At 37.0% G+C, this 12,189-nt stretch overlaps 1 protein-coding gene across 1 annotated transcript in view; it reads right to left on the bottom strand.

Annotated features, from left to right (window-relative positions):
* Nucleotides 1-7,022, bottom strand: part of LOC123531063 (integrin beta-1-like) — a 31,402-nt gene extending 24,380 nt beyond the window's left edge. The window contains 7 exon segments of the mRNA XM_053518158.1: nucleotides 374-470; nucleotides 1,293-1,392; nucleotides 2,697-2,828; nucleotides 3,848-3,929; nucleotides 5,061-5,162; nucleotides 6,036-6,139; nucleotides 6,865-7,022. Coding sequence (XP_053374133.1) covers nucleotides 374-470; nucleotides 1,293-1,392; nucleotides 2,697-2,828; nucleotides 3,848-3,929; nucleotides 5,061-5,162; nucleotides 6,036-6,139; nucleotides 6,865-6,910 — 663 coding nt within the window. The 5' untranslated portion in view covers nucleotides 6,911-7,022.
* Nucleotides 7,023-12,189: the final 5,167 nt, after the last annotated feature.

Raw genomic sequence — 12,189 nt, 5'->3', positions numbered from 1 at the left:
AGGTTTTTCCCGTGTTTTTGTCGGTGCTGGAAAAACTCATCTTACACCCGGGGTGTGAGATGACTCACGTGCTGAAATTTAGTAAATACATAAATTCATACGCTATATATACTATAATAAAATAGTGCTTAAAAGAAAAGCACTACTTTTATTTTATATCTTCTTTTAACTGAAGAAAACAGCATGCAAGAAAAAGAATCTATAACTGGTTGAAGGTACGAATGGAAATACCTGGCTCTCGGGTAACTGTTTCTTTGTAACTCGACAGAGCCCCGTTACCGCCTAAACAGTTACCTTCGAGCCAGATATTTCCATCCGCAACCAGTAATTAATTCTTATATTATCAGCCTAACCCAAACTTCATATTACTTACAATAAATCTATTGACGTCGTTATTTAGCCTTCTTCTGTGAATGTATCCGTAGGTAGGTTCGCATTGTGTCTTCTGTAAAACACATGGGTTTGCCAAACTACAAATAAAAACATAAATCAAACTTATCTAGCCAGAGAACATACTAAATTATCTATAGCAGTATTCTTTTACATGCCATTATTTTGAAGATGTAACTAAACATCTTCATCTATTTCGTGTACTTGTTTATCTCGTCGTCATTACGTTACATGCCTTTAATACATCCGGGTTGAATACAACATCTTTGTGTTTTGAACCATACAGATAGAACCAAGATTACTGGCTTTATTTTTCACGTCGAACTACTAGCAAAGTTCAGAAAAAGATTAAAATTCAGACGGCATGTTAAAGGTATCCTGTGCAATGTAACTTACTTGTGGTGGCCGTGGTTATAACATTTCCAACAACAACAAAAGAAAAAAAACAAAGAAAAATATTCTTGCTGTTTTTTTTCACTTTATTTGGACTTGGTGGTCAAATTTCTTCTAATACCAATTTCGTTAGTATATCAAGTAACAATAATATTGTTGATGACATATTATGTCATCAAATTTACTTAACGAACAAGAAGAAACTGCTGGCAAGACAGTACAATATATAATTCACCTAGACTGCTCATTATTGGGTAAAGCAAGTTCTTAACAACTTTACAGGTAGATAGATGCGGGTGTGTGGAAGCCCGATGGGTCTACAAAATGTGGCCGGCTATGCCTGTAATATTGACCGTACGCGTACGAACGCATGCAATATTCCACCGCAAGTAAAGCTGAAATATGACTTCAGCTGTCTGTATATAGTTGAAACCAACAAAAAAAAGCAAACAACTATGACTAAATGAACTTGTTAGAATGGCATGGTAATTTGAGAAAATTTATCTTACTGTTGAGCGGTAGTTATGCTGAACGGCTGAACGGGTTTGTCAACAAAGGAACCAAATCCGATGTGAATATTCTTCGTAAACATTTCCCTCAGGCCATCAACTGAAAATAAACCAATGAAAAAAAAAGAGTGATACAACACATTTAATACTCCTTAACCAGTTTTAGCTACAGACTGGTTGGCCACAGAGTGCAGTGTCATATGATTATCAGACTAATAAAACGCATACTGCCGCATGACTGTCCATTTTCAAACATTTATATACCTAAACGTAATTAACTGACTGGTAACTGAACTTAGCGTAAAATTGACAGTTTCGACGGTAATTAAGAAATGAAATATTTTTTCTCGGTGTTCATGCGAAATGAACGCCAGAATAGGATCGGCAAATCAATGAGTCGCGCTAGCGATTCATGTTTTTAATTTGCGAAATGAACGACAGAATAGGATCGGCAAATCCATGAGTCGCGCTCGCATGAACACCGAAAAAAAAGTTAAATTTCTTATATTTACATTAGATTTTCTTTCCATTTGTAACCCAGGTTAAAGTATAAACTGCACTCATTTTGTTGAATTTAACATTAAAATCAGATTCCCGGCCATTCTGTTCACCAGACGGAACAACTGTGACGTCCTCCCGGGCTATATGCGGACGTCGTCAAAACAGCGGCCCGTTATCACTAAGCGTTGTCGTAACTTTCGCGCCTTCCCTTTTGCTGTTCATACGAAATGAACGTCTTAATTTTAAATGGAAAAGAACAGGGCGAATGTAAATATTGAAATTTTAACGCGATGACACGGTGTAAAATGACAGTACAAGTCAATTAACGCTTGCTGCGCACGCTTCCAGTTATAAGCATGGGTTATAGGATTCGTACATATTTGTTACTGTTTAAAGTAAGGTATATGATGATTATAGGTTATTAACTTTGTATGTGGATATATGCACGAGTTCTGCAGTGGTAATATTGCGCGACTTTAGGAGTGCATATATCCAGATACAAAGTTGGTAACCTTTTTATTACATATCCACTATCAAATGATTACTTTATATCTAAATTATCGTTCTGTAACGAAAGATAGGAAAAACACGAAAAGAATTTCTCCGAAAATGCAATAAACAAATCAAACTGACGCGCATTAATATTTTCCGCAAAAGTGACGTCAACTTGTTGTCGCAACGTGCACGTGGACGCCATGGACGTCACGCGATTCTTTCCATTACAACGTTAATAAAACATTCCACGTCCGATATGAAAGCGTTCCACGTCATGATATGACAAAATATTGCACGATAGAGGTCCATTGAAACCCAATGGAAAATAATTTTAGGTATGTAATAACAGCTATGATACCATGCTATAGAAACACTTTCAGAAGTATTGAAATCTTACAAAGAACCTACTTAAATCCGCCGTAAGACCTGCTAGCTCTGTGATTCGATCTTTCATTGTGATTGTGAAATCCATCACAAAATACATGTCAATAGGTAGATTGGCAGCCACACGGTACTTCATGTCAAAGGAATACGTCTTGCCTGTAAATTAACAAGAAAATTCAAATATATCAAAATTCACTCCGTTAGGTGATCAGACAGTGTTATGTAAGTTGAAATGGCAATTTTCTAATTCCATAACTAAACTGTCCCACTGCAGTGCATAAAAAAATCACTTGTATGTACGGAACACGGAATGACAAATCCACTTTGTGATGAACATGGTAACGTTACTAAAAATAGTCCTTAGTACTTATCACTTCTATGAATTATTCAACATTAAATTCATTCTAGAAAAAAGTACAAATGTATACTATACATATACTATTACGTTGATTTCTTATATCGGCTGAATGTCGACCCGATATCTTAAAGAGATAACAAATATTGGCTAGCCGATACTGGTCCAATATCCCCATGTTTACTGGGATTATGCATTATTGCTTTTTATGAGAATATGTACGACTTCTTCTTGTTTGCATTGAATCCGTCTCATGCTTTATATTTTGGTCCTCCGTGGTCGAGCGGTAAGGTCGCTGAAATCGAACCATTTGTCTATCGCTGCCGTGGGTTCGAAACCTCGCTCTGAGGTAGATGTTTTTCATGTGAGGAAGCCCTCATGCTGGCTAACGGAAAGTCGATGGTTCTACCACGTGCCCGTCCGTGCTCGGTGGGTGACCTTGGGTTTCCTTCACCATCAAAAGTTAGAAAGTCACCATATGACCTAATTGTGTCTTTGTGACGTTAAACCTAACAAAACAAACACGCACCAGCGATTTTATAACTTGAAGCAAGCTACCAATACTAACGAAGTAACCAGTTCGCCTATATTCCAAAACAGTAACCTTTAGCCTGCTGGAGGCAAGTGATTTTGCCTTTGCGATCAGTGCATGTTGATCATGGTCTGCATTTTTCTGTATTCAGTCAGTAAATTTTCAGCGAACACACCCTTTGAATGATAAGTGGTATGACCAAAATTGAATGATGGACCAGTCCATTATAGCAATTTAGCAGGCTAAGGGTTAAACACATTACAATTTAAAGCATACAAATGATACAACCTGGTCTAAGAGTTAGTTTCACGTGCTGCGGTGACAGTTGAATCGGGTCATGATGCTCGCTCCCATCTCGTAAATTTTTGTTCTGTTTTAACAAGACAACAAAATGAATTAATATCAAAATACCATTACGTTAATCTCTATAAGTTGGTCTGGCTAAATAAAAAAAAATATTTGCTCTATGAAAGTACAACTCTTGCTGTTAAAAATTACAAAAAAAAAATACATCCCCTTCCGTATTTTTCTCTATCAACTTCTTTTACTAGTATTCTGTCTGTATAGTTGGAGCATCGCTGAATCACCGCTTTTTTAACATAATAAGACCTTTCATTATTTCCAAATTCTTTATTTTTTCTGTCACGACCATACCAGTCAACTTATTTTGATTTATGATGGGAACTATCCAACGAACTTGCGGAATGTAAATGAGTCTACCCGGAGCGGGACCATTAGGTCTTCCATTATCATATCGGTATATGAACTACAAAGTCGGTATGAAACATAAATTGTGTAAATGTTATCCAACCAAAAATACTGGATGCTTGCTCATCACGCATTTTTTTAAATATCAGAAGCTGCAGGAGAATAAATGTGTGTCAGGATGCATAAAATCGTCTTTCCGACCCTTTGCACAGCCAGTTAAGACCATTGTTATGATTATGCTTGACAAATGTTTACTCATGTGCATATAGTTATTTAGTAGTATTACATCTGTTCATTAGCCAAAGACATGTTTTTTTTTTCAATATTGCTGACAAAGTTTGTTGCTGTTGTTGTTGGCATTAGACACAGTCTTAATGATTAAACTTGTTACAGAAAACAAAGAAAATAAATCAAGGCGTGGCAGCGAAAGAGGTACATATAAAAAGCAGCAAACATGATTCTTCCGCTTTCAATCTTCGACCTTAATCTAACAGAAGATACGCCCTTTCTTCCGGATTGTTTTCTTATAACGGTCTTAAAATGTTCTATTTTTACTACTTACGACAGTTCAAACATCTCATTAGCCCTTAGGCGTCAAGTAATTCTGCCTTTGCGACCAGTGCAGACCAAGATCAGCCTGCACATCCGTGCAGTCTGATCTTGGTCTGCACTGTTCGCCACAGTCAGTGTCTTTTTCGTAAGCAATATTTCAAACAGTTAATGATACTGTCCAAATTGAAAGATGGACAAGTTCATTATAGCAATTTAGCAGGGTTAATGAATAAAAAGTTACCTGTGGAAATGAAGCTGTATTGTTAGGAAAGATGATGTCCTCATCATTACATTCATTGTCAATGAGATCGTCCTTAGTGCTACATCTTGCTCCTATAAAATCCTGCAAAGTTTGAAATATTTAGTAAGTTCAAAAGCAATATCAATGTTAACATCTGAGTAAAATTCTGAATGAAATATAAATTCGAATGTTGCACACGAACAAGGAAGCTCTCGCGTACGAAAATAAATGATCCATCTAAAATAGCTGACTCCGTGGATAGTCAATTCGTATACTCCAAACATCCTTATCTTTACTAATTATGGTCTGGTTTTAATGTCGAGAATTTTCATATAAAAAACTATTACTAAATAGCCAATCCTCTTTGAAAATATCGTTTGGTGAGTTGTAGTGAAAACACTTTAAACTGTTTCACTGTGACTTTTCTTAAGAAAGACTGCCTTTAGAATGTAAGTGGACGCATTGGCCGAGAGGGCTAAGACGTTTTCCCACGGAGGTGAAGACCCCAGGTTCGATTCCTGGCTACTCCCATTGCTGTGTGTCCTTGGGCAAGGCACTTTATCACGACTGGCTTAGCAGACCCAGCTGAAAAAGGATACTAGCAAATTGCTGAGAGTAAGATATAATTGGTTTTAACTGTTCTTCAATAGGGTCGCTCAAAAGCTCTACAGGGCTTATGTTCATTGTTTCACAAAGCGACGGTAATAACATTTACCTTTACCTTTACCTTTGGAACATCATCTCAATTATTCCATAAACCAGCCAGCCAGTATGCCAGCCAGCCAACCAACCAGCAAGTTAGCCAGTCAGCCAGCCAACTAGCATGTTAGCCAGCCAACCAGTCAGCAGCAAACCAGTCAGCAAGTCAGCCGGCCAGTCAGCTAGCCAGCCAGCCAACGAGTCAGTCAATTAATAATCGATCATTAAAAAATCATTCAGTCAATGTATCAATCAGTCAATCAATAAATCGATTACCTTATTTTTACACCAAGCGCAGTCTTGATGCGCTGTTATACAGTCGCTGCACCATAACTTCTGATTGCAGATCTTTTTGTTTGCTTGTGTCCAAGAAAGTTGTCCTATAAAAAATTAAAGGAACATAATTATGTCTATCTATGTCCCCAAATAATTTTGGATATGGAACGATAAGTCCGCAATAAATTTTCAGACACAGTATGTCTCCAGATGTGGACACAATAACATGATTTTCGAAGCAGATTTTAGCGATATAATGTTTGGTGTTTGTTGTAATGACAGTCATCTTAAATGTTTTCTATACATACAGGGTACAATTACAAAGCTCAATACATATTACAAACCTTATGAGTGGTTTTTCTTTTTTTTCTTTTGTTTTGTATTTTTCTGACATGTATAGTCAAAATGTTTCTACTCTTAGTCAGTAATAGATTAAACATGCTTCCCCATTAAGAACAAATAACGTGCAGGCAACTGCTTTAAGTACAAAGAAAATAAATGTAAAATTCAAAAACAAAAACAATAGTAAAATGTTTCAGAGGTTCTAATTCTGTTCCTTTCATACCAAAAAGTAAAATCGACTTTTTAACTTGGACTCAAAGATATATATCCGTAAATATACTACTCGATCGCATATAAAAAAGTAATTAGAATTCTATCTGGATTGAATAATTTCCGTGATATTTCATATTTCCTTAATAACACAAAAGAAAATCAAAACATAATATAACGGTATGTAAAACTATGTTACTAATGTTAGAACACACAGAGTTAACAACGAACAACATTTTCTTTACTTTTTATTAGAAAAAAATAAAGTATATATCACCTAAAATCCAAAGTAGAATGAAACAAACACGTATTTTTTCATCCATTTTGTTTTGCACTTAATCAGTTTCAAAAGCTATATACATAACTACAAAGAATGTATGCTTAAGAGTAGCGCGTTACGGAAACCGGAAATGACTGTTATAGCATGATTGGGGAGCGATGAGAAATCCGGAAGTAGACCATCAACTGATGCGGTTATATGATAATAACAATATAATATTCAAACGTATTACAAATCAGTACGTTGAAATAAATATCAGTTGTCCAGCAAGATGAAACGTAAGTGACACAATTAATATGAAAAGTTCTATGAAAAATCCACTTTAAACACAATAGCACACAATATTTCTGTCTCCTCGAGAAATAAAAACGTTTCTTAGATCTATTTAAAGTAGAATATATTATTGGTGGCCGTTATTTTCTACTTAAAATTAAAACCACGGTATACAGTTGACAAAGTGTGCAATATACCCTTACTAATCTAAATGCATTCGTGTATGTGCTCACGAACTTTTTTTCATAGAAGAATAGCATCTTTTTAAATAGCTGTAGTATGACATTGTATCACGTTAAAGTAAGGGAAGTATATTAATTTCTTGCATACCAGACGGGGATTTCCGATATTTTTACCGGTGCTGGAAAAATCAATCTTACACCCCGGTGTGTAAGATGACTACACCCCGGTGTGTAAGATGACTCCCGTGCTGTAAATGACGTATTACGAACTACATGTATGTAGAAGATTTATGTAGTAATTTACATTTTATTTAAAAAACGGAATCAAAATTCAATACCTTGACAGTTCCTCTTTGTTCCTGATAGTATATTTCTCGATTCAAAACAAGTTATTTTATCATAAATTCATAACGTTACGCTGCAACTGATAAAACAAAACCGGAACTAAACATTGTTATTTGTTTTGAAACGTCATGACGTCTTTCCTGTTTACGGACGTTGGTTTCCCGCGCTTTGTTTAAATACACTGCCATCAGACATAGTTCTAAAAAGAAAGACGTTCGATTGATTTCATTTTTATTATTATTTCTTGAAATCGGTATGCAAGAAAAAGATTCTGTCACTGGTTATATGTGCAGATGGAAATATCCGGCTCTCGGGTAACTGTTTAGGCGGTAACTCGGTAGGAACCTCGTTACCGCCTAAACAGTTACCCTCGAGGCCGGAAATTACCATCTGCACCTATAACCAGTGAAAGAATCTTAAATTCTCATTTCACCAAGACGCCTTTCTTTCGCAGTGTAATATGAGAAAATGATACCCATCTAGTTTTCGCACGAGTGAAAATATTTTATGCAGCGCAAAAGGTCTTTGCTATATCAGAATTTATGGGAAATATTGTTGCTAACGGTTTGGTAGAGCTCAAAAAATTATATTACTTATGAAAATCAATTAAAACAATAAAAAAGTCTTTTAATTCACATTAACTACAGTTTTCTAGCTGAAGAAGAAAAATGATCTATTTTTAAGCATTCTGGTCGTATTCGCTTGAGTACTCTGGACATTCTCTGCACATTTTCTGTCAATGAATTGAAGAGGTGTTTGTTTTGCGATGTTTGGAACATGTGCGGACTGTTCTACATAAAACCTGATGCAGACAGAAAGTTACGTGGTATATAGAGCAGGTACTGGCTCCAAGAAAGCCTAAAAGTTTTCCCAAAGAGCCAACCAGGGAATTCATGCTACAAATCACAATGGTTTGAAGAACTTTCTGAGGTGAATACTGTTTAAGTTTTTTTTTCCTTTTGGTTGCTATAGCAACCAGAATCTTGCACAATCAAAACAGAATTATTGAACATGTGCGTTGCATTTCAGAATATCACAGTGAACAAGTGTGTGAAGTTTAAATCCATTCCAAAAGTGGCTGCAGAGACAACGATTTTTCTCTGTAAGCGACTTTTGCCCCCGAAGCAGGCTCTGGCACAAAAGTATGAACGAAAGAAAGCAGTACAAATCTAAACATACGTAGATTGAATGGTGTCATATGAACTACGAATGAACATGCAAAAAAAAAATCCCAATCGTGATACGAGGATGCAAGCTCAAGGTGAGCCGACTTTGAAATTGTTACGAACCATATGTTCCAGTCCAACCCGCCCACCAAGTTGAGGCTCCTAAGTCGAAACATTCTTCAGTTATCAACTAGAAACCATTCTGCAGTTTAATAATAATATGAGCCGTGCCATGGGAAAACCAACATAGTGGGTATGCGACCAGCATGGATCCAGACCAGCCTGCGCATCCGCGCAGTCTGGTCAGGCTCCATGCTGTTCGCTAACAGTTTCTCCAATTCCAATAGGCTTTAAAAGCGAACAGCATGGAGCCTGACCAGACTGCGCGGATGCGCAGGCTGGTCTGGATCCATGCTGTTCGCATACCCACTATGTTGGTTTTCTCATGGAAAGGCTCATATCACCAAAAACTAGACCTTTGACATACTTACCTCAAAATCAATTGGGGTCAACTGGCAGTCTCAACCAACCTGCCTATGAAGTTTGCAGTTTCTGTGCTGGTGTTACTGAGATCAGAAATTAATTTTCATCTCAACGTCACTGCGACCTTGACCTTTGAAAATCAACTTCAAAAAAATCAAAAGGGGTCATCTGCTAGTCGCGATCAACCTGCCTACGAAGTTTAAGGTTCCTGAGATGAAGCATTCTTGAATTTTCAATCAGAAACCAATTTCCAACACTAGATCATCATGAAATTGACCTTTGAGCAACTAACGGGCGATTCTTCCGGTCCCAACCAAACCGACTACAAAGTTTGAATTCTGCCTCAAAGCGTTCTTCAGTTCTGAATAGACAACCAATTCGGCCTTTGAGCAACCGGTCTCCTGCTGATAGGGATCATTTGCTAGTCATTATCATACTCAACTTCCTACGAAGTTTGAATACACGAATAGTGGGTCCCAGTAATAGGTCTGTTGGTGACTTTCAAGCTTTTGATAGTGGAGCAAGACTCCAGGTACTCTTTTGGGCGTTTTTTCATTCAGATGGCACAAGTAGAACGACCGACCTTCAGAATGCCAGCTGGGTGGCTTCCTCTCATGAAAAATTTATGTCCCGAAGTTAGACTCGAACCCACATTGGTGAAAGGCAAATGATTCGATGTCAACGACCTTATCCATTCAGCCACGGACGCCCACTCCACTACAATTCTGGCTCTGGCATAACAGTGTTCTTCAGTCATTTAGACACTGATTTTCTTCTTTAGGTCTCCGCAACCTTGACCTTTGAGCAACCACCTTCGAAATCGATAGGATCATCTACCAGTCATGACCAACTGGCATACTAAGTCTATGGTTTCTGTGACCTTGACCTTTGAAACAGGAGCCTGGACTGTTCACGTGACACTGGATCTCATTAAGGCAACAAAAAAACAATTTTCCATGACATGACCTTTGATATTGACCTTTCAGATAGGGACCAAGAGTTTGTGCTTGAAACCCAGTCGCATTAAGATAAACATTAATGCCAAATATACAAAAGTTTGGTTCATGCATGTCTAAGTTACTGCCTGGAAAAAATCAAATGGAGGCATGCATGCACTAATGCACATACACAACAGCCTTTTAACGTACAACAAACGAGCTAAACAAAAACCTGATAGACTGCACTAGGAACATTTGTGTTCAAAATTTTATGAAATTTAAGAGTTGCTGACAAGAGCTATTAAATGCTCATCTTTAAACCCAAGAACTAAAATTGTGTTCATAGGACATGGATGAACCCACATACTGTACCATCCTCTACATAGCAGTTTTTAGTACAAGCCATCTTCGTATGAAGGATGTTCGAACAAAAATGTGAAGCAAATTGTATTCAGATAATGTCGTGCATCTGAGCAACTTAGAATCCATTCCTTAAAAGGTGCATGTAGAGTTAAAAACACAAAATTTCTTCACTAGAGCATATTTTGTGAAATTAAGAAAGGGCCTTAATTCTAGAGAGAGAAAAAACAGCCACAGAAAAATGTCCATTATTTATGGTCATCTTTACATCAAGGTCCTTCATTTGTGAAACAGTTACTGTCAAGCATATCCTTTCAATAGTGTTTGAGGAGTTGGACACACAAGATTTTCCTCTGTATTCTATATAGCAAAACTATCTGAAGAGTCATAATTGCGGTAAAAATAGTCACAGCAAAAGTACTTCCTTTATTGTCATCTTCACATCAAGTTTGTTCATCTGTGAAAGTTTGAAGCATATCTTTGCAATAGAGTTTGAGGAGTTGGAAACACAAGAATTTTCTCTATATTCTATATAGCAAAAATATCAAAGGGCCATAACTGCGGTAAAACTAGTCACAGCAAAATTAATGTTCCTTCCATTATGGTCATTTGCACATCTAGCTTGTTCATCTGAGACAGTTTGAAGCAAATCAGGCTAACTATGTGGGAGGTGTTGGACATACAAGAGTTTGGGCCTTACGTACATAAGTACGTATATCAGAAATGCTATATGCCCCCACATAAATGTGAGAACAAAAAAATGGTGAAACATGAAAGTCCTAAAAATATGCACTTGTCCACTTCATACTGATGACATTTTATTTCAGTTGGACAGAAACTGTAAGCTGAGCCGACTACAAAATGTTCTGATGCAACTGTATTTTTTCAAAGAAAAAAAGGCAGTATCTCCACACAATATAGTAGCTAGGACAAAGAAATCCCAATATATGGGCGTGTGGTCTTCATAGTGATGGTGCATACCATGTGTCATTTCAGACTGATATAAACTGTAGAAGTTGAGTACACAATCACATGTAGTTGTAATATTTAAAACAAATGATTGGACATGAAAGTCCCACAAATTATGCATACATATCAATTCATGTCTCCAATGAAGAATACCAAGTTTAATTTCACCTGGATGGAAACTATAGGTGTTAAGTATACAAGACAGTGTGACAGACAGACAGATGGGCAGTTCAAACACTATGCCTAGTGGATCTTCTATGCTGGGGCCATACAAATTACTGTTCAGAAAAATCTTACTAGAGAACATCTTCTAGTTGGGACAATTTTTGTTGTTACAAACTAACATTATCATGCATAAATTATGGAAATGATATTACAACAAAATGTAACTGTCATGGTTATTAGGGTGGAATATCAGGCTGCCGGGTTGCTCAATCAGTAGTGCATTTAAAATGTAACGAGTCCCTGGTTTGAGCCCTGGACATTTCCACATCCTGTCATTTTGTACCCAATACGGGTTGTGGTATGCTTGCTAGGTCAGTCTTATGACAGTTTCAATATTATGCACCTCCGGAATTCAAGGACGCAATTCCAATTTGTGGCGGT

This window comes from Mercenaria mercenaria, chromosome 11 (assembly GCF_021730395.1).
Source record: "Mercenaria mercenaria strain notata chromosome 11, MADL_Memer_1, whole genome shotgun sequence".
Lineage (NCBI taxonomy): Eukaryota > Metazoa > Mollusca > Bivalvia > Venerida > Veneridae > Mercenaria > Mercenaria mercenaria.
This window is presented reverse-complemented; position numbering and strand designations above follow the sequence as displayed.